Below are 14549 nucleotides of genomic sequence, written 5' to 3' on the forward strand. Positions count from 1 at the left end.
ACAAAATTGCTGAGCGCTAGGAATGGAATTGTAGCACCATGAAGTTCTATAATCCCACAATACCAGGTTGCAGTACATAAGTGTGTGGCTTACAGTTTAGGGAACACATGACAGGAGCTGCCATTTATTGTGCACCTACTGTATATCAGGCCTCGTTCTGACTGCTATATGCATATCATCTATGATCCTCACAGCAGCCTGACCCAGTAGGCACTATTTGCACGTTTACAGATACTATCCCAGAGCCTCAGCCCCTCACAGCAGTTCCCAAGATCCCAGGTATAACACTGTAGCCACTTAAGGGAAGAGCAGCCAGACTCAGGAGGGGCAGGGGTTTCTTGAGCAGCGTCTGTTGCCCTCTCTTACACCCCGCACGTGTTACTGACTGACTGAAGCTCTCTCCCATTTGCTGTGCTACGTAGTCTTTCTCAATGCAGCCCTCCAAGCAGATGCTACCAGACATTCCGGAGAGCAAATGAGTTGTAACCTGTTTGCAAAGTATGCTCTAAGTGATGTGTGTGAAGGGTTCTGCCCCAGGGAATTAAAATCCTGGATTCTGTAGCCGTATAACTTTGAACAAATTATTTATCTCCCCTGACTTCAGTTTATTTACCCTAGCATGGAAATGATTCCTTGGGGGTGCGTGGGTAGCTTAGTGGATTAAGCCTCTGCCTTTGGCTCAGGTCATGATCTCTGGGTCCTGGGATCTAGCCCTGCATCAGGCTCTTTGCTGGGCAGGGAATCTGCTTCACCCTCTGTCTGCCTGCCTCTCTGCCTACTTGTGATCTCTCTCTGTGTGTCGAATAAATAAACTACAACAACAAAAATGATCCCTTGACCTACTTGCCTCAAAAAGTCGCCTTACAGACATTAACCAATGAATTGGCTTCACTGACACCACAGAGCTGCTTTTAACTAGAGGATGAGTCAGAGAGGGTCAGGTTCCTGTGCAAACATGAAACATCCTCACAAATGGCGGGTGGCTACCAGCACCTTCTCAAGGCTCCCCCCACACAAAACCCCAGAATGGAGTTCCTTAATGCAGATCCTTGAGCACCATCCCAGAGGGTGGATTAAACCTCCTGGTTCCTGACATTCATCTCTAAATCTTTCCACTGCTCAGTGGAATAATATATAGGACCCAGAACTTCCTACTCTGGATTGAACCACATGCACCTGTGGAGTTCTGAAGATCTAGGTTGCTGGCTCTGGAACAAGAGGCTCTAGTCCCCACCCAGTATCTTTTCTAGCAAACTCTTACTCACCTTCTGGCTCCTTCAGGTGTCTCCTCCTCTGAGAAGACCTCCCCAACCCCCACCAAAGCCAAACCAATTACTCCTCACTGTGCTTTTGGAGAACCCATGTTTTGAGCACCCACTGTGTACCAGGCAGTCTGCTAAGTTGTAAAATGCATTACCATATTTTCTCCTCTCCCTTTGAGAATAGAAGCTAATGTCCCCCCACCCCCCACACACACCTTAAGACTTGAGAAGGGGTAACTCAGAAAAGTGATGTGACTTTCCTAGGGCGTTCATTCCTTCCGTTCTGTCCCTCTACAGGAATGTGAGTTCTGTAACTGTGCATGCTGCTGGTCTTTGTGGTCCCAGGAGCAAATGAAGCATCAGGCTTGGGGTAGATGCTCAACAAATCTTCCTTGAACTGAAGCAAATAAAGAATAGGACAATTATAGTGAGGTAAACAAGGATGGCTCTAGTCGCTTTCCACACTCTGTCTTTCCTGCTCAAGGTAGAATGGAGGAGGAGGAAGAGGGGAGCTTTTTTAGGGATGAAGACTCCAGATGTCTCTGGACTCCATGGGAACTGTGGGCCAGTGATTCTGGTCCTTTGGTAGGTTTCTGCCAAGTAGGATCAGGAGACTTAGCAAGTCACAAATTAGGGACTCATGCAATACTTGCCCGGTTGGTTGAGCTGCGATGTAGAAAAGAGGTGAATGTATCTCTGATGAGCTTTGTTATGGTTTGTAGATGGAATTTCATTTCCTTTTATAAAAGAAGAAAATGTATTTTCCACATCTAACCTGACAGACTTCCTTGGTCGTAAGGTCATTTAAAATTCAATTTTCTTCCATTCAAGTAATGATTTTTCATGGTGTTTATAGCTGTAAAGTAGGAACGCTAGAGATGATGTCTTAAGGTTTGTTACAGCAGTCTGGTTCTGTGATTATATCAGGACCCTGGATGAAGTTTAGAACAAATTTAAATTACCCAAGTACAAAGAGCTCTAAAAATGAAATATCTTTAAGTGAATTTGATTTTCTTTCCAGTCTAATTTCTTCTTTCAAGTTAGTCAGAACCTGAACTTTGTATCTAAATTTCTGAGCCTTGATATATAAAGATATTTAGGAAAAAAAGAAACAAATTGTAGCAGCAGGGATAAGAACAATAATGTAAACCAATCATCTTAGAGTTTAAAAGCTTCCTGTGATTTCTTAGGCTTTCTTGGAATTGTTCATTTATATATATTGGTTAAAGGATTGGGGGAAACATGATAGAAATGACAGGGATTGCATATGCCATTCAACTGGTTGCTTTTTTCCCCTTTCCTTAATCAAAGCCATAGTCCCTATCTACATCTGAACTTTTTCATTTCTTTTGCAGCGAAAACGCAAGCAGAGCACCCAAGATGAAGATGCCGTTAGCCTCTGTAGTCTCGACATAAGTGTAAGTACACTGCTTTCTACCAGCTCTGCCATGAGAGCACCTCTCGTCTCTGAATCTATTGGTTAATATGCCATGTGCTTTAAGGGGGCTTCAAGCTACTGATGATGGAAATTGTGACCTGGGGAAAACTCTTTTAAACATTTCACTTCACTAGAGAAAGCTGAGTGGCTAACTTGGCTTGCAAGCCAAGTTGTTTACTTGCTCATGTTTTTTTCTCTCATAAAATGAATGATGAAATCAGTGCATCTGAGGAGAATCTAGATGAATGTCACCATGCAGTTTTAGAGGCCGGTTCCAGAAGATGGTCAGATGTTTGTCCCCCTTTCAGAGAAGTTAATGAGTCAGCCCAACTTGGGCAGCTGGTACCCAAAAGCTGAGAGAAGTCTCCAGCAGCGTGGCAGAGTGAGTGACTTTGGATTTAGCAGATCTTCATTTGAATCAAGAGTCTACTCTTCCCATTAATGTGACATCTTTCCTTGTCTTTATTTTCTCATCTGGAGAATAGAGATGAAAAGGCTTCACCCGGCAGGATTATTGTGAGGGTCAAATAAAACAGTAAAAGTGAGACAACTGAGCTCATTGCCTGGTACAGACTTAGGCACCTACAAAATGTGAGCCTTGTTGTATTTTTCCTTAAAAGCAGAAGTTTACTAAAGATATTTAATGACATGGTAGTCGAGTGCTGGTGCTAAAAGAGGTTAAGAGGTTTCTTGAATTTGGGGGACTGTGTGCTGGGTGCTTAATTTTTGCAGCTTTCTTTGTATGGCGTCTTTGATCCCCCCAGCTGGGAAGCCAACCTTGGCTTCTGCTGCACTCATTACCGAAGGGCTGGTGGGTGGGTGTTCAGGTCCTCTAGGGCTCCCCACATCCATTCATCACGTATACTTCCTTGGAGTGCACTCATTGTGCATGGTGGATCCATCCAGCTTTAGACCCCAGTCTTTCTCCTCCATAGAAGCCATGGACGCCATTGTTGTGAGATGAGAAAGCTTCTGTGCTGAGACTTAAGGGCTGAGTCATGGTCCTGGCTCTGCCTGTAACCAATAGTGCAAGCTTGGCCTCAGTTTCCTCATTTGTTGGGGGAGGGAGATGTTTAAGATCAAGTCCTCTAAAACCACTGTGAAAATCGGAAACTTTGTTGAACATGGATCATGGGGGTCTCATCCAATAACATTTATTTACCAGTCCAAACAATGCTTTTAGTTATTTTTAATTATTGCAGAATTTTGTGTGATGCAAATTTCCATGATGGAGTGATCCTGAGCTGGCATCTAATTAATGTACTTGGACATCTTTTTTTCACCATATGGTGTTTGTTCCAGTCTTTAGACCATCAGATTGATGGCGTTGGACCAGTTTACTTGGATACCATAGTAACAGGACAAAAAAATGATGTTCTTCTGGGTTTTACTTTACTTGCTGAATGTTTTATTATTGACAGGTGAAGTCTATGACACTTCCTATAGCAGCAAGTTTTTTTGCATGTTTGAATGTTTTTAATTTTTTGGTAATTATTGGGATCATTGACTTTCTGAATTGAAAGAGCTCTTAGCCATTATATAGTTCTGTCCTCTCACTTTTGAAAATGAAGAGTAGAAGCCCAGGGAGATGTAGTGATTTAGGCAAGAATTTAATCTAAGATCACATGTCATCAAACATATTTCTTCAACTGTATTATATTTATTATATTTATTTTTTCAGGAAAACATATCTTTAGAAGCTATTTTTTAAAATAAAAAACCATGAACCCCTCTTATATGAAAGGATTATTTGCAATTATGAATTGTGATTTTTTTTTTTTTTTTTTTTTTTTGCTGATTGGCATCAGTAACCTTGCCTTCTCTTAAGATCACTGAAGTCTCATATAATTAACTGTCTGACTTCTTTTCTCTTGGTGCGGCTACAGAGGATATCTCTCTTTCGTTTTTAATCATCTCATCATGTTTTGTCACAATAGAGTGACTTGTATAGAAAAGAAATTTACCTTTATGCTTAGGGATGGCCAGATGCTTCAGCTATGACCAAACTCCTTTCTAATTTGCCTGGCATTCTTTTCTGAATCTTGGGAGACAGATTCTAGAGCCTCAGCAGTTTCCTCCAAAAATTGTCACATGGTATTATAGTAACTATAAAAGTTAGAAAGATCCTAGACTCCTAGACATGAAGACTGCTGTGTTCCAGGCTCACTGACAATCCCTGTCATATGGAAATGACAGGATGTGTGACAGATCCAGCCAGGGCCTCAGAAGAAGTGGTACTGATGTTCAGTGCCTCCCACCTAACCAGCACTCAGTGGAGGTACATTGCATTGAGTGAAGCGGTGGGTGGAACCACTCATGAGAAGATGTTTTGCCATGAAGGCAACAGTGTCTAAATAAGTAGCTGAATTGTTCTAATAAATAGCCTTTGTAGGCTGCTTGGAGATGCTTTAAAACAGTGATATCCAGTAGTCACAGTCCCTTAACTGGCCAGCAGCATTCTTCACCATACTAAAGAGTAGCTTGACCCTGTTTCTATGTGTTGTGGAAAGTATCTGAAAAGAAAGTGGGTTCCGACAGATGACTCATACGGGAGGATGTGAGGGCTTGGGAAAGTAATATTAGTAACTCTCAATTTGATTCCACTTAATAAGTGGAAAGATAGTCATCAGATGTGTATTTTCAACAAGAAGTTACTAGATGAAGGGATGGGGTCCTTTGGGGATCACGGTCAAGTTTCCACTGTGTTCTAGCCCAGTGCTACATGCACACTGAGCTCTTGGTATGTACTGATTGTTTGATTCATTTTTAAAAACAGAAAAACAGTAAGCCCTCCTAATCTGTAGTAGAATTTAACACATCCAGCCCTTTTAAAGAAATGTATTTGTGACATAGAGTTGGGAGATGTTAACACTGACAAAGTCTTCCCCCCTTGATTAAAAAGTATGTATAGAGTCCCACAGGGTGTTTGGGTGACGATAACACCAAACATTCCTACTGACATCTTGCTTTAGTTCAAAGCCTCAGATGACTAGATTTTGGTAGGTTCCTGGAAGAGAGTTTTCCTTCTAACCTCCTACTAAACTTGGACTTAGAGACCAAATAGAAGGGCAAAAGCTAAGAAAAGAGCTTATTCTTACAGACAGGGATCTCCCATCATTTAGGGAGGTCATGGAGTCCTTTGGGAATCTGGGCTCCAGAAATTTTACAAGATTGATGTGTGATTTCATGGGCCCCAGGGAGCTCAGCCAAGACCCATGTTAAGAGTTCCCATTTTAAAATGGGAATTGGAAGGGTCTTCAGGCATGGTGACGTATCTCCAAAGAATTAGTCTCCCACCCTCCACCCCAGCACTTGGTGAAAAATAAATGGTGATGGAATGTCCATGCTGGTTGACGCTATAATCGTTCTCTGATTTTTTTCCACCACTTTACCCAAGCCACTGGCTGAGCCCCCAGCTTCCTGGCAGGATAGAATGCAAAATATTCCAGGACCAAAAAAAAAAAGTCAAACCTATATTTTTGAGAACAAATTGCAGAGAGGAGGATGCTCCTAGCAGCCGCCTACAAATCTCTTCTCACGTCAGAGGATGCGAGTGGGATGGTTTCAGGGACATGGCTTCCCCCACAGCACTTTACTGGTTTATGTTCTAACGGGGGAGCGACGCCTGAGTGGAAAGCCAGGGTTTGTGGTGTCCCGGGAAACAGGATGTTGGAAGAGCCAGGTGCCCCTGATGGAGGGCATTGCTCAGCACCAAGCATCCTCTCTTAAAAAACAAATGAGTTTTGAGGTGGGCATAAAAATGGTTTCCAGTGATAAAAACAGTGTAAAAGATGAAAAGAAACACATAGTCCTTGTAGAAAATCTGGACATAAGAGAGGTCATTAATAACCCCACCTCAAAGCAGTAGCTACATTTTGATGTATTACCTCCTTGGCATTATACACACACTTTAAAATTCTTCATCATGAATGTTGCAGACATACAAAGTGGCAGCAAGGTTAATACAAAATGTAGCTACCAGTGCAACTGAGGAAATGTGCCCTTAATGGCAAAGCAGAACGCCTTGCTCTGCAGAGTTGTGTTGGTTGTTGCCTTGCCTGTCTATAAACTTGCTACACATATGTATCCCTAAATAGCATGTATACTTAAGTTTGTATAAGCACAAATTTTTAAAAATTGGGATTGTAACACATACTAATTTATTCCTGAAATTTTCACTTAACTGCATTGAGATCGTGTCACCACATCCTAAAATATTCTTTAAGAGCGTTATTGTTAATAACCACACAGTACTTTGTCAAACGAATGCACCAATTTTTTTTAAACCAATCCTTCGTTGGATATTTAGATAAATTATAACTTTTCACTATTATAAATAATACTGGCAGGAATTTAAGAATATCTGTGTAATCTTATATCCGGAGGATAAAATGGATAAAATACGAAATTCCTGACTGAAGTGGTACAAATATTTTTAAGCCCACGAATAGGTCTGTACCCCTTCTGGAAGTGAGAGGTGGAAATTCAGTTCAGACCCGATGACTCTGGTTCAGAAACTCAGGGTAGAGATTGTTCTCAGGTTGCCCTGGGCCATTTCTCTTTCAGCTATATTAGTGGTCCCTTGCTAAGTCCATGACTTCATATGGGACATTTGCTTCTACCGCCTCTTTGGGAAGAGCTCCTCCTGTCACCTCTGGGGGGGCCCAGGCCCCTCTTGTGACTGGTGGAGATGGGGCAGGTAGAGTTAGAGCCAGCAGTAGGGCATCCCTTCCCTGCTGAAGGCACTTCTTATGGCTGAACCATGACTAGCATGAGGTAAGATCTATGTAATCCACACAACTGCCTGTCACCCTAGGTGACGAAGAAACTGAGCCTCAGAGAGTTAAGCAGTTTGCTGAAAGTCCCAGCTTATTGTAGATCCAACCCAGGATGGTTGGATGCCACAGCCTCCCCACACCACTTCCAGTCTGGGAGGAAGATGAGGCATTTGGCTCTGTGGCTTCTGGTAAGGGATATTCAGCTCCTCTTACTGGCAAACCACCTTTGAGCTTTATGACATTTTTGTTACTTGTGCTTTCTGATGATTTACCCTATCAGTGTGGATGCTCGAAGCTCAAAAATGGGTAGAGGAAGGGGACAGAACTTTCTTGTCTCGATTAACCCAAGTGATGTTTCATTGCTTGGATATGTTAAGGTAGACATGGAACAGCAGCAGGGAGTTTTGTTTTGTTTTGTTTTATTTTTTTAATCTGTGCTCAGCAGAGTCCAGGTCATTAAAAAAGATACCATGTCTGAGGTTTGCTTTCTTTCAGCCTGTCTGGCACTTGCTAACTGGGGAGAGAGATTAGCCTTGCCCTGGCTAGTATGGGGCCTTGATTAATTACATGAGAGAGTTTAATAAGGCTCTTATCACCGAGGAGACCAGGTCTGCACTGAGATTGGGTCTTCATGAATGTATGCTTGTATTTAACTTGTTGGCATGTGTTCTATTTTGGATTTATTATCTGCAGTCACTGCCTGTGATATTGCTTGGGTCCAATGTAGTGGAGACCCTCTGTTGCATCCAAGATGGTGCTACCATTTCTAATGGCAAAGGAGCTCAAAATTGACACTAGACACATTCCATCTAGCCTTTGCCCCCAATGGATTAGGTGGTGGGTTGTAATAATCACTGTGATCTTTACTCTTTGATCTACCTCTTGAAATGTACAATGACAATGAAATTCTAAAGAGCTTCAGGACACACTCTCAGAAGGTAATTGATGTAACAAAGTGTCAGTCATTCTCTACTACTCCCTTCAAAGTGACGTTGATGGAGCCCATATTAAATGAGGCTTCTCATGCTCTGAGAACACCTGCCTGTTTGCATTTGTCATAAGAATCACACACTTTGGGAGCTTAGAGACTGAACACTGCTCTGTACCTCAGTTTCCTCACCTGTAAACTGAAATTGAAACAGTGCCTCACCTTAGGGTTGTAAGGATTGAAATGGGTTAGTTCATGCAAAGCACTTAGGACCTGGCCCATAGTAAGTACGAAAATACTAGCTGGGATGCCTGGGTGGCTCAGTTGGTTAAGCGTTTGCCTTCGGTCATGATCCCAGGGTCCTGGGATTGAGCCCTGCATCACGCTCCCTGCTCAGTGGGAAGCCTGGTTCTCCCTCTCCCACTCTCCCTGCTTGTGTTCCCCCCCGCCTCTCTGTCTCTCTTTGTCAACTAAATAAATAAAATCTTTAAGAGAAAAGCAAAGAAAAGAAAAGAAAAAAGACAAGACTAGCTATTATTCTGTTGATTTCATGATACAAAAATGACTTTGTGGTTAAATTTATGAATATCTCTTTTTGGCACAAGTGATCATAAATAGAAGTTATTGTGAAATTTCTTAAAAGTGAAGATCTATGAAGTCTATGAAGAGACATATACAAGGAGTTTTATTACTTTTTTTTTAATAATAGCTGAAAGCTGGAAACAGCATGAATATCCAAACTCTATAGAGACTTGTAAATATATTTTAAAATTTAAGTGTAAAACACAATGACAGAGCACATAAAATATAAATTATATTCCTAGATGTTTTTATAGATTTGGCTACGTAAAGGAATAAGTGTGGAGAAGCGCGCACTGCATTGTGGACAATGGCTTTTCGGAAGATGGAATTATAAGAAGGGGAGCTTCAGTTCCTGGGTTCTTGACCTTTGGCATCTTGGGAAACCTATGAACCCCCTTCCCCTTAGAAGGCCATCTCTTTGTGCCTAAAATTAAATACATATGTAAGATGACAACAAAACTCAGTTATATTGAAATGCAGTTATCAAAATATTTAAATTACAAATTTGTGGTTAATAGTTACACATGTGCTTCTTAATTAATGCTTTAAGTTACAAGATTTGGCAACAAGTCTAGTAGTTAATACACCTTCTACAAGATATTTTGAAATACCTGCTCCAACCACTCTGTGGTTTGAAAATATAGTGATTTCTATGGTGACAATGTCACAGGTCTGCTAATGCTTCTGAGATCTATGACCTTCATTTATACTGGAAGAAAATGCTAGATTCCAGTTATTAATGAAACTAAAGATGTACTTTTTTTTCCATCCAAGTTCACGGATGCCCTGAATTTTGTCCACGTATTTCTTGGGGATGCTGAGAATTCTAAATTAGGAATTCTTGGTTAAGACAGTTGATCTGGGGGCACCTGGGTGGCTCAGTGGGTTAAAGCCTCTGCCTTCGGCTCGGGTCATGGTCCCAGGGTCCTGGGATCTAGCCCCACTTTGGGCTCTCTGTTCAGCAGGGAGCCTGCTTCCCCCACCCCCTACCCCCCACCTGCCTCTCTGTCTACTTGTGATCTCTATCAAATAAATAAATAAAATCTTTTAAAAAAGAAAAGACATTTGATCTGCTTTGATAGATCTTTTGTATTGTATTCCCTTTGTAATTCAAATGACCAAAATTTTAAAAAATATAACAAATTTAATTAATTTTGGCCTATGGGTATGTGAGGTTGCTAGTGTTTTAAAGGACAGAATGTGAAATGTTGTATAGAAGTAAGGGGCTGGAATAATGATGATAATGTTTTTAGGAAAACCTTGCAATAACCATTACATCAATTCTCAACACTTGGATTTAGGTTTTTCTTTGATATCACCTTAGCTCTTTGAAATAGATAATTGAGGCGTGCCTGGGTGGCTCAATCAATTGAGTGTCAGACTCTTGATTTCTGCTGTGATCATGATCTCAGGGTCATGAGATGGAGTCCTACCTTGGGCTTGTGCTCAGTGGGGAGTCTGCTTGAGATGCATTCCCTTTGCTTGCCCCCCATGCCCCTGCTCAGGCACAGTTGTTTGCACCTGTGCACTCTAAATCTCTCTTAAATAAATAAATCTTTTAAAAAAGAAATAGATTGAGTCACCCCAGTATTTTAGTAGAAGATCTTTTCTGCTTCTTCTGTTATTAGAAAAAATAGTTTTAGGGTAGAAAAATGTTTTTGTTAGAGATGAATTCTGAAGTATTTAGGGATAGAATGTCATGATATTTATAACTTACTTTGGACCTCTTTAACATAAAATATGAAGTGAGTATTTTAAAAAGGAAACAGGTTTTTTTTTTTTCTTTAAGATTTTATTTATTTGACAGACAGATGTCTGCTGAGTAGACATCTCGATGCGAGGCTCGATCCCAGGACCCTGGGACCATGACCTGAGCCGGAGGCAGAGGCTTCAACCCACTGAGCCACCCAGGCGCCCCAACACTTTTATTTTTAATACACAAGTAATAGTGCACACATTTCCATGATTTTTTTAAAAAATCAAACAACAGTAACAGAACTAACAGCCCCATGTCCTGGTTCCATGTGTCTCCTCGGGTATGATCCTGGTTATCTGTGTAGTCCCCTTCCGGGTATTTAGACCTAGTTAAACGTATAGATAGAGATATAAAAGTTAGCCTGTGGCAGCTTTTTACAGACATAAGTGTTGTATTTTTTGTTTGTTTTAATTTGCAATTTTTTTTCTTTTAAATAATCTTTATTGTTTAAAGCAGTTTTAGACTCTCAGCAAAATTGAGGAGAGAGTGCAGAGAATTTCCGTACACCCACCCACCCTGCACATGCAGAGCCCTCTCCCACCATCAACATCTTTTTTAATTTTAATTTTAATTTTTTAAAAATATTTTGTTTATTATTTATTTGACAGACAGAGATCACAAGTAGGTAGAGAGAGGGGGGAAGCAGGCTCCCTGCTGAGCAGAGAGCCCGATGCAGGGCTCGATCCCAGGACCCTGGGATCATGACCTGAGCCGAAAGCCGAGGCTTTAACCCACTGAGCCACCCAGGTGCCCCCCACCATCAACATCTTACCAGACCGGTACTTCTTTTATCATCAATGAACCTACACTGACACATGACCACGACCCAAAGTCCATAGTTCATATTAGACGTTACTCGAGCTCTATTCTGTAGCTTTTGACAAAGGTGTGATAACAAATATCCATCATTCTAGCATCTTACAGAATAGTTTCACTGCCCTGAAAATCCTCTGTGCCCCTGGCAACCACTGATCTTTTTACTGTCTCTATAGTTTTGCCTTTTCCAAAATGTCATACAGTATGTAACCTTTTCAGACTGGCTTCTTTCACTTAGTAATATGAATTTAAGTTTCCTCCATGTCTTTTTTGTGGCTTGAGAACTTCCTACGTTCTTATCACTGGAATTATATTTCATTGTATGGATGTAGTACAGTTTATCTATTATTCACTTAGTGAAGGATATGTCTTATTTTTTCAGCTGTTGCCTATTAATGCATAAGACAAATGGGTCATAGTTTAATATGATTCTCCATGATTTTAACATGATTCTTCATTGAGGGGCACATTTGATGTCCAATATTTTCTAGTTACAAAGACCATCTCACACTACAGAGCATGCAGGAAGGTAAATACAAAAAAGTGCCTGTGGACCCTTGCCATTTTGATGTTAGTATGAATAATGTTAAATTACTATTTTTGTGGTTCAGATTCCTGTGCCTTTTTTGCTATTGTTGTTGTTCTGCTTCCATTTATGGACACCAAAGAAAAGCAAATAGGGAAAAACCATACTGTTATCAAATGCAGATCTGAACAGGCTGTGAGAATTGGAGAAGAAGAGTTATTTTGTCTCCATCATGTGTGCGTCATTTAAGTAAGAGTATATGTGACTTTTAAATGTATATACCCAGAAGCATATTCCTTCTGAGTCACCCATGGCTAAAAAGGAAAATAAAGAGGAAGGGAGGAAGAGAGGGAGGAAAGAAAAAAGAGGAGGGAATGAGGGAAGGAAGGAAGGAACGGAGGAACAGAGGGACAGAGGAACAGAGGGAGGGAAACTATAGTTGAGAATTCAAAGAATAAATTTGTGTTGTTGACAAAGTTTACATCTCAACTGTCTTTAAAATTTTGCAGTTTATCAGTAGCTCTATTTTGACCGAGATTATTTGTGGTAAAAAGTCACTAGAAAGTAATTGTTCATACATGCTCATGATTTTTTTTTTAATCTAAAATCTAGCCTAGGTCTGTCCACCTGAAAATTATGTAAATAGTCTTGGTTAGGAAGTTCCATCCGGGCTTCCGTTCCCAGCTAATTGAGTTTTCCCCCAAATTACTCCCATAATTGCATCAAGCTTCCTCTTTGATCTGGTTATATATTCCAGGTTTTAATAGCAGAAGCTATTTTTCTTCCTTCTTATTTTCTCAGTTGTGTCTGATGCTCAGTCTCTGTGAAGAAAAGGTACTATGTTGACTTTCTCCCTTGATGTTGACTGTGCATAAACTTTTTATATCATCTGATTGATACTTACGTTCTTGGGTAACTTCTGAAAAATGCCTGAAGGATGAAGGGTCCAGGGGCGCCTGGGTGGCTCAGTGGGTTAAGCCGCTGCCTTCGGCTCAGGTCATGATCTCAGGGTCCTGGGATCAAGTCCCGCATCAGGCTCTCTGCTCAGCAGGGAGCCTGCTTCCCTCTCTCTCTCTGCCTGCCTCTCCATCTACTTGTGATTTCTCTCTGTCAAATAAATACATAAAATCTTTAAAAAAAAAAAAAAAGAATGAAGGGTCCAGGAGAAATCTCACGGTTTGTGTGACTTCCTCTACCCTGCTGTCTAGTTGAACACGGCTATGTGTAGGTTGTTTTATGGGCAGGGTTGACCCCATATGAGCAGGTGGTTTCTCTGCAAACAGCATTCATGGTTAGTATTGATGGTGAAGCATTTGAAATTGAACCATGGCTTTATCTTCAGCCATCAAACTGCAGCTTGGGATTAACTCTGTAGAAGTCATGCAGGGAACTGAAGGTGTTTATTTTGGTTTTTACCTGAGCAGACTGGTTTTTCCTCTTATAGTTCTATAAATGAATTTCTTTTACTCCCCACACACCTCAAAATACCAATTTACAAAATTGGAGTCTTTTACTAAAGACTAAAATCAACCTAAAATATGTTCTTCACCTTTATTTGGCAAAGGAAAGTGGTGCATTTGCTGGCCAGATCTATATAAATTCTATCAATAAATTCTGTCTATAAATTCTATCATTTATCACTGTTGAATTAATGAGTTCATCTGTTCATTTTTTTTAAAAGATTTTATTTATTTGACAGAGAGAGAAATCACAAGTAGGCAGAGAAGCAAGCAGAGAGAGAGATGGGGAAGCAGGCTCCCCACGGAGCAGAGAGCCCGATGTGGGGCTCACTCCCAGGACCCCGGGATCATGACCTGAGGTAAAGGCAGAGGCTTTAACTCACTGAGCCACCCAGGCACCCCTCATCTGTTCATTCTTGAGTGCAGTCATTAAATCACTCAAGACTAACTCAGTCAACTGGTATTTGTTGAACTTTACCCTGTGTCAGGCACAAGGACACTGCGGGAAGTAAGACTTAAGACTTTTTGTCAGCAGACAAGTAGGATTACTCTTGATTTTCTTACAAATTAACCAGGCACAGGGAAGATGTGTCTTAGCTGTACCTGCAATTGGTTTTCCTCCTTCCTATAAGGCAATAATTCCAGATTGTTGGTTGGTTTTGAAAGAAAAAAAATTTGCTATAGATTCCACTGCTACTAAGACTTTTCTCCCTTAGAGGATCCTTGAAAATTACTTATTTTCTTTTAGCTGATCAACATAAAGGGTCGTCTGGGGAAGTGCTTTACTTTATTTTATTTTTTTTAAGATTTTATTTATTTATTTGACAGATCACAAGTAGGCAGAGAGGCACACAGAGACAGAGAGGGGAAGCAGGCTCCCTGCTGAGCAGAGAGCCTGATGCAGGGCTCGACGCAGGGCTCAATCCCAGGACCCTGGGATCATGACCTGAGCCAAATGCAGAGGCCCTAACCCACTGAGCCACCCAGGCGCCTCAGTGCTTTA

The 14549-nt window shown here is 41.0% G+C and overlaps 1 protein-coding gene across 7 annotated transcripts in view; it reads left to right on the forward strand.

Annotated features, from left to right (window-relative positions):
- The window catches only part of ARHGEF3 (Rho guanine nucleotide exchange factor 3), a 312629-nt gene that overhangs the window by 163645 nt on the left and 134435 nt on the right, over positions 1 to 14549 (forward strand). For all 7 annotated transcript variants that reach the window (XM_082739204.1, XM_082739201.1, XM_082739205.1 and 4 more), the window contains one exon: positions 2618 to 2680. In XM_082739204.1, the coding sequence (XP_082595330.1) occupies positions 2618 to 2680 (63 nt within the window). The remainder of the gene's footprint in view (positions 1 to 2617; positions 2681 to 14549) is intronic.

Source organism: Mustela nivalis (genome assembly GCF_964662115.1).
Source record: "Mustela nivalis genome assembly, chromosome: 1".
NCBI classification, from domain to species: domain Eukaryota; kingdom Metazoa; phylum Chordata; class Mammalia; order Carnivora; family Mustelidae; genus Mustela; species Mustela nivalis.